This window comes from Zeus faber, assembly GCF_960531495.2.
Source record: "Zeus faber genome assembly, chromosome: 16".
Taxonomy (NCBI): domain Eukaryota; kingdom Metazoa; phylum Chordata; class Actinopteri; order Zeiformes; family Zeidae; genus Zeus; species Zeus faber.
The window spans coordinates 29981290-29998114 of record NC_137202.1 but is presented as its reverse complement, the minus strand read 5'-3'; the positions used below and the strand labels follow the sequence as shown (position 1 = coordinate 29998114).

Sequence of the window (16825 nt, the reverse complement as noted above, 5' to 3'; positions counted from 1 at the left end):
CACACATCACACACATCACACACATCACACACATCGCACACACATCACACACATCGCACACACATCACACACATCACACACACATCACACACATCACACACACATCACACACATCACACACACATCACACACATCACACACATCACACACATCACACACATCGCACACACATCACACACACACATCACACACACACATCACACACATCACACACATCGCACACACATCACACACACATCACACACATCACACACACATCACACACATCGCACACACATCGCACACACATCGCACACACATCACACACACATCACACACACATCACACACATCACACACATCACACACACATCGCACACACATCGCACACACATCGCACACACATCACACACACATCACACACACATCACACACACATCACACACATCGCACACACATCACACACATCGCACACATCGCACACACATCACACACATCGCACACACATCGCACACACATCACACACACACAACACACATCGCACACACATCACACACATCACACACATCACACACACATCACACACACATCACACACACATCACACACACATCACACACATCGCACACACATCACACACATCGCACACACATCACACACATCACACACACATCACACACATCACACACACATCACACACACACATCACACACATCACACACATCGCACACACATCACACACACATCACACACATCACACACACATCACACACATCGCACACACATCGCACACACATCGCACACACATCACACACATCACACATCACACACACATCACACACACATCACACACACATCACACACATCACACACATCACACACATCGCACACACATCGCACACACATCACACACATCACACACATCACACACACATCACACACATCACACACACATCACACACATCACACACATCGCACACACATCGCACACACATCGCACACGCATCACACACGCATCACACACATTGCACACACATTGCACACACATCGCACACACATCGCACACACATCACACACACATCACACACACATCACACACACATCACACACACATCACACACACAGCACACACATCGCACACACATCACACACATCGCACACACATCACACACATCGCACACACATCGCACACACATCACACACACACAACACACATCGCACACACATCACACACATCACACACACATCACACACATCACACACACATCACACACACATCACACACACATCACACACACAGCACACACATCGCACACACATCACACACATCACACACATCACACACATCACACACACATCACACACATCACACACACATCACACACATCACACACATCACACACATCGCACACATCACACACACATCACACACACATCACACACATCGCACACACATCGCACACACATCACACACATCACACACACATCACACACATCACACACACATCACACACATCACACACATCGCACACACATCACACACACATCACACACATCACACACACATCACACACATCACACACATCGCACACACATCGCACACACATCACACACATCACACACACATCACACACATCACACACACATCACACACATCACACACATCACACACACATCACACACACATCACACACACATCACACACATCGCACACACATCACACACACACACATCAAATGAAAAGACTGAGGAGCGGCCACGATGCTTTCGCTTTAGTAAAATAAAATGTTGATGATTACAAGCCTCAGTCTTAAGTGGGAAAGCATTTTGTGGAACTTTCGCCGAGCACACTTCCTGCGAGTGGCGTACTCAGAGCCCTCCAGCACAGACAGACAGACAGTGGGGTTGCAGACACACCAGTATATTGTAAGTGAGCTAGTTGGAACAAGCAGATGGAGCAGATGGTGACATGTCATGACAAGGGCTCCTCTCCTGTGTGCGTGTGGGGATGGGGGTTTTACCTGCTGCTCATTTGACCAATCAACGAGCAACAGGTTTACAGCCACACTGATCCTGGGGCCAATTGACTAGACCCAGGACAGGTGTGGCTGCTCAAACCACACCATCACCACACCACATACGTGTGTGTATGTATGCATATATGTATGTACATGTACACATAGGCCTGTAAAAAAATCACTTTTTACATGCTTGGTAACAGACACAATCAAACTAACCCTCACATATCTCTCTATCTTCATTATTTCCATCTATCTTTTCTGTCTCTCATCACTCTCTTATCTCTATTCTCTTTATTCTCTCTCTCCATTCTCAGCTACTCTGACATGTTGACCCCCTACATGAACTCTGTTCCGGCCGTCATCGCCAAGGCCTCTGCGATCCACAACCCCATCATCTACGCCATCACACACCCCAAGTACAGGTGGGACAGGGCGGAGCTCATGAAAGCCCATGTGAAATAAGTCTGAAAAGATGAGAGCAATGGGCGTCCCAGATTTTGTGAACATGGGAGCCGCTCTATCCTGACCTCCCACACAGCAGAGGGCGCTACGGAGCCCCCCCAAGCCCACCCTCATGGCGTTCTCGCCGCGTCCACAGGTTCTGACGTCTGCGCCAAGTTTCCTGAGTTTTCAGAATGTGGTGACTTCCTCCCATCTGCTTCCACATCTCCGCAGGGTCTTCTTGTCCTTGTTTGTTTCCATTGCAGTGGTTACGGTGCCTTGCGTCCTGTTGCTCCTCCACCGCCGCTCGGAGCCTGCGCTCGTGTCCTCTGTGGTCGTTAGTGACGGTGTGTGGGCGACACCTTCTAAAGCCACAATATAAAGGCTCAGCAATGGAGGGCAATCTTGTCGAACGCCCCTAATAATGTCAAACATGTCAGACATTATGATATTAGTAAAAATCATTTCTACAGGTTGCGTATAAAGAAGTTTTACCCAATTTGAGAACCTTTCACCGAAACCGAATCGATCAAGAATTTTAAATAGGTTTGGCCATTGCACTCTGTGCACTCTGTGCACTCTGTGCACTCTGGACTCTCTGAAATGTCTTTTTGGCATCTAATGACAACAGGACGCTATTTTTAGCAGCTCTTTTCATATCGTATGTTAAGCACTCTTCAGACTTTGTGGAATCCTTGTCTATTCAGAGGTGCTTTTTCCTGAAATGACCTGTATTGTTTTCTTGATTTCCCTGTTCATGTCACTTAATGATTTCTCCATGTGAGCCTTCTAGTTGTTGACAGCCTCACGCTATGTGAACTCATGCACGATACGCCGCCCAACTTCTTCTCGCAACCCACTCAGTCGGTCCTGTCCCATTGTGCTCCTCAGTTCGGTTTTAGTTTGTTTAGTTTTGGAGAAGGAGTGCTCGGCGGCAGTGGGGGTGACGGGAAGAGTCAGGAACTGTTGACACCTTGATGATGACGTACGGATATTTTTTGGCAGTTGTCGATGACGCAGCAGGTATTGCCCAGCGTACATTTAGAGGCAATTCACTTGTGCATCCGCATGTTGTGACGTGCGCGTACAAATTAAACAACTACTCATGCGACACAGCATTTCAAAATTATTTGATGAATTTAATTTTTTTTGAGTCATGACTGAAATTGTTATGAAGTAACTCCCAACAGAGACAATAATTCCTATGTCACTTAGGTGGTGTATATACAATTGAGTGCGCTGATTAGAGGGATTTTAATGCTTTAAAGGTGACTCTAAATGATTATTGTGTTAATGCGATAGATGTTATGGACCAGCGAGTGGATCCACTATGCTATACCTTATTTGTGATAGTCTTCTCTTTTAAATTAGCAATCTACTCAAATTTAACCCATAAAATTCAAAATAACAAAGGTGTGTGTCTCTTAAACAATGAACATAATCTCCAACCGTATTTTCTAAATCTCAGTTATAGAACAGACAACAACATTACAATAGATTGAATTTGACCTATTCAATTCTAAAGAAAAATAATCACAATGCTTAGATCTATAGAAAATGTTCTAACTCAAGTCACGAAGGTTGAAGTTGCATTCATCTCTCCTAATGTTACTAAAACCCAAAGCAGAATTTAATTGAGGCGTCTAAACTCCAAATACAATGGATGGGGTGGCTTAGTAACCACACCTGATGCACGTTGGTTGGGCTAACGTGCATCAGGTTAAAACCCTGTCCACACACTCAGTCAAGATGGGAGCCCTGTCATAACAGGTTCCATCTGCTCCTGGCTTGTTCCACCTAGCCTCCTCTCTACATAAACTGGTGTTATCAACCCCCCGTCGTCTGTGTCTCTGTGCCGGAGGGCCCTGAACAATGTTGAAGGTGCTGGTGTTGGGGTTGGTGTTATGTCGACCATAGTTTTGGCAAAATGACCTTCAGCTGGCGTCTGCCCGTTTCCCCTGATCCGGAGCGGCACCTTGGCGCTCACACCTCCAGGTCTTTTGGGTTGTTGAACCTGTGCGTCCAACCCCAGAGAAGCACTCGTGAGTTTCGCGGGGAAGATCACTCCGTGCTGGAGGCGCTTGTCTCGGAGTTTCCTTTGGACGTCGTCAAATGGACCTCAGCAGAGAGCTCCGTGAATGACATCACGCTGCCTTTAAACTTTACCCTTTACATCCACTGTGCTCTGGGCTCTGACTTTATCCTTTTTAATTAAGGAATCTCATTATGGGCAGTCTAGCAGCGCTCGCGCTTGGATTGGGCCCATCCAGCCGATGCGCCCTTTTGATAACAATGTGGGTGTGATGAGGATAATCCAGAGTTTTTGGCAGCCAGTCTTCCAAAAAGGAGCGCGGGTCGTCCCCCTCCGCTGCTTGGTGGAGACCGATCAGATGCAGGTTTGAACGTCCGCTTCTCTTTTAACTTTGCGGTGGATGTTGTTCCTTTAGAATCCGGCCGCTCAGTTTGTATGGCTGTAACGTTTTCCTCTGCGTTTGCTGCCAACTTTCTTTTCAATAACTTGTAAGCGGGGTTTCCATTATCCGGCAATTGGCGATTTTTTTACCGGGAAAAATTATTTTTAATTTTTTTAAATTATTTTCACTGGAGAGAATTAAATATTATTTAAATCTCTCCAGTGAACTAATTCCCTCTAAGCACAATTTTAATTAGTGCTGGGCGATAAAAGGATAATTATCGCCATATTTTTTTCCCCGAGGTCGAAATAACAGACTCGATCGTTTCGATAAAGTCTTCTTCTGATTTGTTCATTTATAGAAGCATAAGGCAATGGACAGCTAATCAATTTGGGCAATTTAAAGCTGACCCCTCAGCTCAAGCCAATTAGGTTTGTCAATTTAGAAGAAGCCCCGCCCCTTCCTCATGGGTAGGTTGCGTTTGTAGACACAGCGGCAGCGTCCAGACTGAGCAACTTGGAGGAGGAGGAGAAAGTAGACGTGTCGTTGACAACAAGGCCACATACATACATAGTTTGAGGTTTTTTTGTTTTTTGGGATGATATTTTAGTTCTGACCCAAAGCAGACGGTAAATATTCATTGAATAAAATGTCGACAACACGTCCCGAAGATGGGCAACACCACAAACTTTATTATTTATTTCGATTCAGACTGACTTGCCAAATTTATTTAGTTTTTTTGATTTTATTAACATTTTATTTAAGTGAGATATTAATTAAAGCAGCTGCACTTGTTACTACTTGTTGATTTAGATAATCGATCTAGAACAGTCTAAACAGCAGCGGCTATCTTGCCGGTCGCTGTTGTTGAGGCGTTGTCAAGGACCTCCCACACAGAGACACAGGCAGACATATTGGAAAACACACCAGGTTATTGTAGAGAGTGGACACATGGAACAAGCAGGGAGCGGGTGGAACATTGTCATGACAGAGGCTCCTCCCCTGTGTGTGTGGGGGGGGGGTAGTGATTTACCTGTTGCTCGTTGATTGCTCTGATGGGCAACAGGTGTACAGCCACACTGATCCTGGGCCGAATTAACAAGATCCAATACAGGCATGGCTGCTTAAACCACACCACCCCCACACCAACCCCACACCAACCCCACACCGTATTCCTGTATATTTAGGTCATGTTGTTCGTAGAATAATTGTTCTGTAATTTCTCACTTTTTGGAGTAATTCTGCGTGGTACAAAATAAGATCTTTTAAAGGATTTTAGAAGATCTGTAAAAATTCTGACTTCTCAGTCTGGAGTCATTACATTACATTACATTAAGTCATTGATCAGACGCTTTTATCCAAAGCGACTTACAATTGTTCAAACAGCGACGGACGCAGCCATCAGGAGCAATGAGGGGTTAAGTGTCTTGCTCAAGGACACTACAGCATGCTAGCAGGAGGAGCCTGGGATCGAACCAGCAACCTTTAGATGACTAGACCACCAGCTCTACCTCCTGAGATACCATCCCCTATGAAGTCATAACCGGAGGTTCAATTGTCATTTTAAATAAAAAATCCAAGAGTCGTGTCTTTTTGGATTTGTTGTGCAAGTTCAGCTCCATCGTCCAAACCCCAACGGGAAGCCCACGCTGCGTTACGAAGGAGGGTCCAAGCTGCTCCGCCTTCATTTCAGGGGAAATTCTGTCATTGAATTCAATTGGACAGTTTGGACCTGAGGGAAAGCGCCTCCATGGCTCCGCAGAAGGTGTGGTTTGAAGGTGTTGATTTGGGGGGTGGTGTTTGTATTGTTTGGGGCTCCTGGGGGGGAGAGGTCACTGCAGGAAACAGGTTCTCTGTCGTTGCTCTAATCTGCCAAAGTGATGCAGACGCAGTGAAGCGACCAGCGCTCACTGAACCTGAATGCTAACTGGACTGTACACACACACACACACTGCAGAGCTCTAAAATACCAGACAGCTGACCATCACATCAAAGTGATGGTCAAACATAATCCTGCATGAAAATGTTTTTCTCTTCTGATCGAGCTCTGTCCTCCCCTCCTCCCCCTCAGGCTGGCTCTTGCTAAGTACATCCCCTTCCTGGGCGTCCTGCTGTGCGTGCGTCCTCAGGACCTGCGCTCGGCGAGCAGCAGCTTCGTGTCCACGCGTCGCTCCACCGTCACCAGTCAAACCTCCGACAACAGCAGCAACTTCAGGAGCCACGGCGCCAGGAAGTCCCGCCTTTCCTCCGCCTCCGACAGCGAGTCGGTGAGCAAGGCACTAACACTACCAGGGTTAGGGGTTCGATCCCCTGTGTGGCGTCAGTGATTGGAGGGAAGGCACGAATGCCTCGCTTCACACTGAATACGACAAACAACAACAACAACCAAAAAGAAAGGGGACGTCTCGCTCATTTCTGGGGAGAGTTGGGCTCTGCCTGTGATAAGCCACGCCCCTCTCCATTTAAGACTTTTGACTCTTGCATCAAAATTTTGTATCCGACAGTACGACCAACCTCACATCCCTCTGTTCGCTCGCTCCGTCTGTTTCTTTATCCGAATGGGACTTAAAACTAAAATTGAAAAGTTACGATGCACATTTTAAATATATATATTTTGAGGACATTCTTGGATGTTGATCAGATGACTTTTATCTGTTACGTGTGACACGTTGTGCTGAAGAGCAATCCAACATCTAAGTGTGTGAACCTTAGTGAGTCACAGCATGTTGCTGTTGTTGATGTTGTTGCTGTTGTTGATGTTGTTGCTGTTGATGTTGTTGCTGTTGATGTTGTTGTTGTTGATGTTGATGTTGCTGTTGATGTTGTTGTTGTTGATGTTGTTGTTGTTGATGTTGTTGCTGTTGATGTTGTTGTTGTTGATGTTGTTGATGTTCTTGTTGTTGTTGTTGTTGTTGTTGTTGTTGTTGATGTTGTTGATGATGTTGTTGTTGATGTTGTTGCTGTTGATGTTGTTGATGTTGTTGATGTTGTTTTGTTGTTTTGTTGTTGCTGTTGATGTTGCTGTTGATGTTGTTGTTGCTGTTGATGTTGTTGTTGTTGATGTTGATGTTGTTGTTGTTGATGTTGTCGTTGTTGTTGTTTCCAGGGCTGGACAGACACCGAAGCCGATCCTTCCATCATGGGTTCGCGACCCGCTAGCCGCCAGGTTTCCTGTGACATCAGCAAGGACACGGCGGAGCTGCCGGAGCACAGACCCTCCTCGTCCTCCAGCTTTAAGTCCAAGATGAAGAACCACGACTCCGGCATCTTCGAAAAGGTAGAAGAGCAAAAACAGGAAACAGGAAAATTCAATTTAGTTCACCATTTAAATTGTTTGAAGGGAAACCCTTATGTATTTTAACATCAGCCTTCATTTCCAAGCGTTGTGAGTCAATCCGAGGATCGGCATCGGAATCTTTTCAGTTGATCCACATAGAGGAGCATGTGCATGTCGCAAATACATTCATGAGTTGTTTCTTAAAAATGCCAGCTCCAAAAAAAGGATCAAATACGGGATTCTGTAAAGATAATAAAAAAATATATATATATATGTGTGTGTGTGTGTGTGTGTGTGTGTGTGTGTGTGTGTGTGTGTGTGTAATATTGCCGCCTTCCTCCTTTTCAAGTTCAGTAACGTTTAACTCCTGAACAAGAGCTTCAGAATTTAAAGTCGAATCAAAGAAAAGGGAAAGGAAGGAAGGAAAGAGGAAAGGAAGGAAAATCAAAGAAAGAAAGTCAAAGACAGAAGACAGAGGTTGAACGTCTCCCACTGAGCTGCACATTTCCTGCTTCCACGTCTTAACTCCAGTTGGAATCTGGTTCAATGGTCTGTGAGAATGTGTTGAGCGCTGGGAGCAGGTCAGGAGTCAAGTGTTGACGTAGCAGTGACCTCGCTGGACCCTGGGGGGTGGTGGGTAATTCTCTGGTTCAGCTGAGGGTGAGTATTTTTTGTTGGATCACAACTGTCTGTCTGTGTCTGTCTATCTGTCTGTCTTTGGCTTCTTTGAAAGACAGTTTGACCTTTAATCTGCGGTCGAGCGTTGAGATGAGAGACGCTTTCATCCCTCATCTCCGTGGAGGTATCGACGCCACCACCAGCTCCTTTTCCCTTTTCAGGCAAAGTGTGACAAAATAACTCGCAGCATCGAAAACCCCGCCCCTCGCTCCACCCGGCCACCCCTCCACCCCTCCACCCCTCCACCACGCCCTCGGACGGAGCTCCAACTTGAACTTTGGCAGCGGTCCAGATGTGGCGCGGATCCTTAAAAAGACGTAATCACGTCGCCAGGGGAGGGAGCGGAGTCCAATGTTCCTGGAACGATTAACACTTGACCTTGACTTACAGTTTTATTTCAAGTTCTCCAGTTCCCTCCCCAATTTAGAGAAAGGACCACATGGTGCACGTTGACTCACAGCTGGTTGCACCAACATCCCTGAAAAATTCAAATAATAAATAAATGAATAATATAACCCTAGAACCATCTCTTTTAATATGTTTTGAAAAGCAGTGATGCAACATTTAATTGAAAAGTACTTGTTGTAATTGTCGCAGTACGTCCAGAGCCTAATGTCAGCGGCGAAAAGTTGCCAGTGGGAAGCGACACAACTTCCTGTTTCTAGTCTCTTATGTTAGCGTTAGCACGTAGCCTAATGAGGCTGATTTTTCAAACGGCAAAAGAGTCAATAAATCTTTGAAAAACCTGATGAAATGCACAGTTTCCATGCATGACCATGTTTTCCACAAGCATGGGATGTGTGCCCCGTTGGACCACATGGCACCCCAGTGGGAAGCTGCAGCCGAGCGGAAAGGGTCCCACGGGGCCTGCGTGGAACAAATAGATGATGGAATGGTTGAAAAGGAGCCTCTGGTGACATGTTGTGTTCTCGATCTGGTTTGTATTTCCAGTTGTCCAACGACACAGAGATGTCCACGGCCAGCGTCAGCTACGCAGAACGTGGCAGCATCCCCAACGTGAGGCTTTCCTGAACCTTCTGTTTGTTTGCTGACTTGGAGGACGTGTGGTTGTTGTTTTGATGGAGCTGCCACTTCGATACTGAATGTTTAGAAACTGTTTTATTTAATTATTTGGATACATATTTGTAATGTTTGCATACTATATTACTACTACTCTATTACATACTGTATGCATACTATATTACTACTATTGTATTACTACTACTATATTACATACTGTATGCATACTATATTACTACTATTGTATTACTACTACTATATAACATACTGTATGCATACTATATTACTACTACTATATTACATACTGTATGCATACTATATTCCTACTACTATATTACATACTGTATGCATACTTTATTACTACTACTCTATTACATACTGTATGCATACTATATTCCTACTACTATATTACATACTGTATGCATACTATATTACTACTACTCTATTACATACTGTATGCATACTATATTCCTACTACTATATTACATACTGTATGCATACTTTATTACTACTACTCTATTACATACTGTATGCATACTATATTCCTACTACTATATAACATACTGTATGCATACTATATTACTACTACTATATTACATACTGTATGCATACTATATTCCTACTACTATATTACATACTGTATGCATACTTTATTACTACTACTCTATTACATACTGTATGCATACTATATTCCTACTACTATATTACATACTGTATGCATACTATATTACTACTACTCTATTCCTACTACTATATTACTACAGTGGTACCTGGACTTAGGACTGTAATTGGTTCTATAAGAACGGTCGTATGTCCAAGCAATCTTTCCCTTATACTCCAGGCTCATGTTTCTCTGTGATTTCCTTCTTAGTTTCAATGGGAATCGTTGTCTTTTTCTTTTTCCATCGTCCTTCTTCTTAGGACTCATCATGAAGGTGAAAATGAACTAGATACACAGAAAATACACAGTAAATACACAGTAAATATCCATAAGCCACCAACTACCTGCACACACCATGTAGGTCACCCACTGACTGACTGCTGACTGGCTGGTGGCTGACTGACTGCTGACTGACTGCTGACTGGCCGCTGACTGACTGCTGACTGACTGGCTGATGACTGGCTGCTGACTTACTGCTGACTGGCTGCTGACTGACTGACTGACTGCTGACTGGCTGCTGACTGGCTGATGACTGACTGCTGACTGGCTGCTGACTGGCTGCTGACTGACTGCTGGCTGCTGACTGGCTGCTGACTGGCTGCTGACTGACTGCTGAATGGCCGCTGACTGACTGCTGACTGACTGCTGACTGGCTGCTGACTGACTGCTGACTGGCTGCTGACTGACTGCTGATTGACTGGCTGATGACTGGCTGCTGACTGACTGCTGACTGACTGACTGCTGACTGACTGCTGACTGGCCGCTGACTGACTGCTGACTGGCTGCTCACTGGCTGCTGACTGGCCGCTGACTGACTGCTGACTGACTGGCTGGTGACTGGCTGCTGACTGACTGCTGACTGGCTGCTGACTGGCTGCTGACTGACTGCTGGCTGCTGACTGGCTGATGACTGACTGCTGACTGGCTGCTGACTGGCTGATGACTGACTGCTGACTGACTGCTGACTGGCTGCCGACTGACTGCTGGCTGCTGACTGGCTGATGACTGGCTGCTGACTGGCTGCTGACTGACTGCTGACTGACTGCTGACTGGCTGCTGACTGGCTGCTGACTGACTGCTGACTGGCTGCTGACTGGCTGCCGACTGACTGCTGACTGGCTGCTGGCTGACTGACTGGTGACTGACTGCTGACTGGCCGCTGACTGACTGCTGACTGACTGGCTGATGACTGACTGCTGACTGACTGACTGCTGACTGACTGCTGACTGGCCGCTGACTGACTGCTGACTGGCCGCTGACTGACTGCTGACTGACTGGCTGGTGACTGGCTGCTGACTGACTGCTGGCTGCTGACTGGCTGATGACTGACTGCTGACTGGCTGCTGACTGGCTGATGACTGACTGCTGACTGACTGCTGACTGGCTGCTGACTGGCTGCCGACTGACTGCTGGCTGCTGACTGGCTGATGACTGGCTGCTGACTGGCTGCTGACTGACTGCTGACTGGCTGCTGACTGGCTGATGACTGACTGCTGACTGACTGCTGACTGGCTGATGACTGGCTGCTGACTGACTGCTGAGTGACTGCTGACTGGCTGCTGACTGGCTGATGACTGACTGCTGACTGACTGCTGACTGGCTGATGACTGGCTGCTGACTGACTGCTGACTGACTGCTGACTGGCTGATGACTGGCTGCTGACTGACTGGCTGCTGACTGGCTGCTGACTGACTGCTGACTGACTGCTGACTGGCTGCTGACTGGCTGCTGACTGGCTGCTGACTGGCTAAGCAGTCGGTCGCAAGTCGATACAAACGTTGGTGACTATCACTGCTGGTATCTGGTCGTAAGTAGATGCAGTTATAAGTCGAGGTACCACTGTACATACTCTATGCATACTATATTACTACCATATATTACATACTGTATGCATACTATATTACTACTACTATATTACATACTGTATGCATACTATATTACTACTACTATATTACATACTGTATGCATACTATATTACTACTATATATTACATACTGTATGCATACTATATTACATACTGTATGCATACTATATTACTACTATATATTACATACTGTATGCATACTATATTACTACTACTATATTACATACTGTATGCATACTATATTACTACTATATATTACATACTGTATGCATACTATATTACTACTACTATATTACATACTGTATGCATACTATATTACTACTATATATTACATACTGTATGCATACTATATTACTACTACTATATTACATACTGTATGCATACTATATTACTACTACTATATTACCTACTGTATGCATACTATATTACTACTACTCTATTACATACTGTATGCATACTATATTACTACTACTATATTACCTACTGTATGCATACTATATTACTACTATATATTACATACTGTATGCATACTATATTACTACTACTATATTACCTACTGTATGCATACTATATTACTACTACTATATTACATACTGTATGCATACTATATTACTACTACTATATTACATACTGTATGCATACTATATTACTACTACTATATGACATACTGTATGCATACTATATTACTACTACTATATGACATACTGTATGCATACTATATTACTACTACTATATGACATACTGTATGCATACTATATTACTACTACTATATTACATACTGTATGCATACTATATTACTACTATATATTACATACTGTATGCATACTATATTACTACTACTATATTACCTACTGTATGCATACTATATTACTACTACTATATGACATACTGTATGCATACTATATTACTACTACTATATGACATACTGTATGCATACTATATTACTACTACTATATGACATACTGTATGCATACTATATTACTACTACTATATGACATACTGTATGCATACTATATTACTACTACTATATGACATACTGTATGCATACTATATTACTACTACTATATGACATACTGTATGCATACTATATTACTACTACTATATGACATACTGTATGCATACTATATTACTACTACTATATGACATACTGTATGCATACTATATTACTACTACTATATGACATACTGTATGCATACTATATTACTACTACTATATGACATACTGTATGCATACTATATTACTACTACTATATGACATACTGTATGCATACTATATTACTACTACTATATGACATACTGTATGCATACTATATTACTACTACTATATGACATACTGTATGCATACTATATTACTACTACTATATTACATACTGTATGCATACTATATTACCTACTGTATGCATACTATATTACTACTACTATATTACATACTGTATGCATACTATATTACTACTACTATATTACATACTGTATGCATACTATATTACTACTACTATATTACATACTGTATGCATACTATATTACTACTACTATATTACATACTGTATGCATACTATATTACCTACTGTATGCATACTATATTACTACTACTATATTACATACTGTATGCATACTATATTACTACTACTATATTACATACTGTATGCATACTATATTACTACTACTATATTACATACTGTATGCATACTATATTACTACTACTATATTACATACTGTATGCATACTATATTACTACTACTATATTACATACTGTATGCATACTATATTACTACTACTATATTACCTACTGTATGCATACTATATTACTACTACTATATGACATACTGTATGCATACTATATTACTACTACTATATTACCTACTGTATGCATACTATATTACTACTACTATATTACCTACTGTATGCATACTATATTACTACTACTATATTACCTACTGTATGCATACTATATTACTACTATATATTACATACTGTATGCATACTATATTACTACTACTATATTACCTACTGTATGCATACTATATTACTACTACTATATTACCTACTGTATGCATACTATATTACTACTATATATTACATACTGTATGCATACTATATTACTACTACTATATTACCTACTGTATGCATACTATATTACTACTATATATTACATACTGTATGCATACTATATTACTACTACTATATTACATACTGTATGCATACTATATTACTACTACTATATTACCTACTGTATGCATACTATATTACTACTATATATTACATACTGTATGCATACTATATTACTACTACTATATTACCTACTGTATGCATACTATATTACTACTACTATATTACCTACTGTATGCATACTATATTACTACTACTATATTACATACTGTATGCATACTATATTACTACTACTATATTACCTACTGTATGCATACTATATTACTACTACTATATTACCTACTGTATGCATACTATATTACTACTATATATTACATACTGTATGCATACTATATTACTACTACTATATTACCTACTGTATGCATACTATATTACTACTACTATATTACCTACTGTATGCATACTATATTACTACTATATATTACATACTGTATGCATACTATATTACTACTACTATATTACCTACTGTATGCATACTATATTACTACTACTATATTACCTACTGTATGCATACTATATTACTACTACTATATTACCTACTGTATGCATACTATATTACTACTACTATATTACATACTGTATGCATACTATATTACTACTACTATATTACCTACTGTATGCATACTATATTACTACTACTATATTACATACTGTATGCATACTATATTACTACTATATATTACCTACTGTATGCATACTATATTACTACTATATATTACCTACTGTATGCATACTATATTACTACTACTATATTACATACTGTATGCATACTATATTACTACTACTATATTACATACTGTATGCATACTATATTACTACTACTATATTACATACTGTATGCATACTATATTACTACTACTACTATATTACATACTGTATGCATACTATATTACTACTACTATATTACATACTGTATGCATACTATATTACGACTATTGTATTACTACTACTATATAACATACTGTATGCATACTATATTACTACTACTATATAACATACTGTATGCATACTATATTACGACGACTGTATTACTACTACTATATAACATACTGTATGCATACTATATTACTACTACTATATTACATACTGTATGCATACTATATTACGACTTTTGTATTACTACTACTATATAACATACTGTATGCATGCTATATTTCTACTACTATATTACTACGACTATATTACCTACTCTATGCATACTATATTACATACTGTATGCATACTATATTACATACTGTATGCATACTATATTACGACGACTGTATTACTACTACTTTATAACATACTGTATGCATACTATATTACTACTACTATATTACATACTGTATGCATACTATATTACTACTACTATATTACATACTGTATGCATACTATATTACTGCTACTATATGACATGCTGTATGCATACTTTATTACTACTACTATATGACATACTGTATGCATACTATATTACTACTACTATATGACATACTGTATGCATACTATATTACTGCTACTATATGACATACTGTATGCATACTTTATTACTACTACTATATGACATACTGTATGCATACTATGTTACTACTACTATATGACATACTGTATGCATACTATATTACTACTACCATATTACATACTGTATGCATACTATATTACTACTACCATATTACATACTGTATGCATACTATATTACTACTACTACTATTTATTGCATACTGTATGCATACTATATTACTACTACTATATTACATTCTGTATGCATACTATATTACTACTACTATATTACTACGACTATATTACCTACTGTATGCATACTATATTACTACTACTATATTACTACGACTATATTACCTACTGTATGCATACTATATTAGTACTACTATATTACATACTGTATGCATACTATATTTCATACTGTATGCATACTATATTACGACGACTGTATTACTACTACTATATAACATACTGTATGCATACTATATTACTACTACTACATTACATACTGTATGCATACTATATTACGACTATTGTATTTCTACTACTATATAACACACTGTATGCATACTATATTACTGCTACTATATTACTACTACTATATTACCTACTGTATGCATACTATATTACATACTGTATGCATACTATATTACATACTGTATGCATACTATATTACTACTACTATATGACATACTGTATGCATACTATATTACTACTACTATATGACATACTGTATGCATACTATATTACTACTACTATATGACATACTGTATGCATACTATATTACTACTACTATATGACCTACTGTATGCATACTATATTACTACTACT

The 16825-nt window shown here is 40.8% G+C and overlaps 1 protein-coding gene across 1 annotated transcript in view; it reads left to right on the top strand.

Annotated features, from left to right (window-relative positions):
* Positions 1-16825, top strand: part of opn4a (opsin 4a (melanopsin)) — a gene marked incomplete at both ends in the record, with an annotated part of 39147 nt that overhangs the window by 20792 nt on the left and 1530 nt on the right. Inside the window, 3 exons of the mRNA XM_080016497.1 lie at positions 2313-2420; positions 6925-7120; positions 7960-8130. Coding sequence (XP_079872623.1) covers positions 2313-2420; positions 6925-7120; positions 7960-8130 — 475 coding nt within the window. The remainder of the gene's footprint in view (positions 1-2312; positions 2421-6924; positions 7121-7959; positions 8131-16825) is intronic.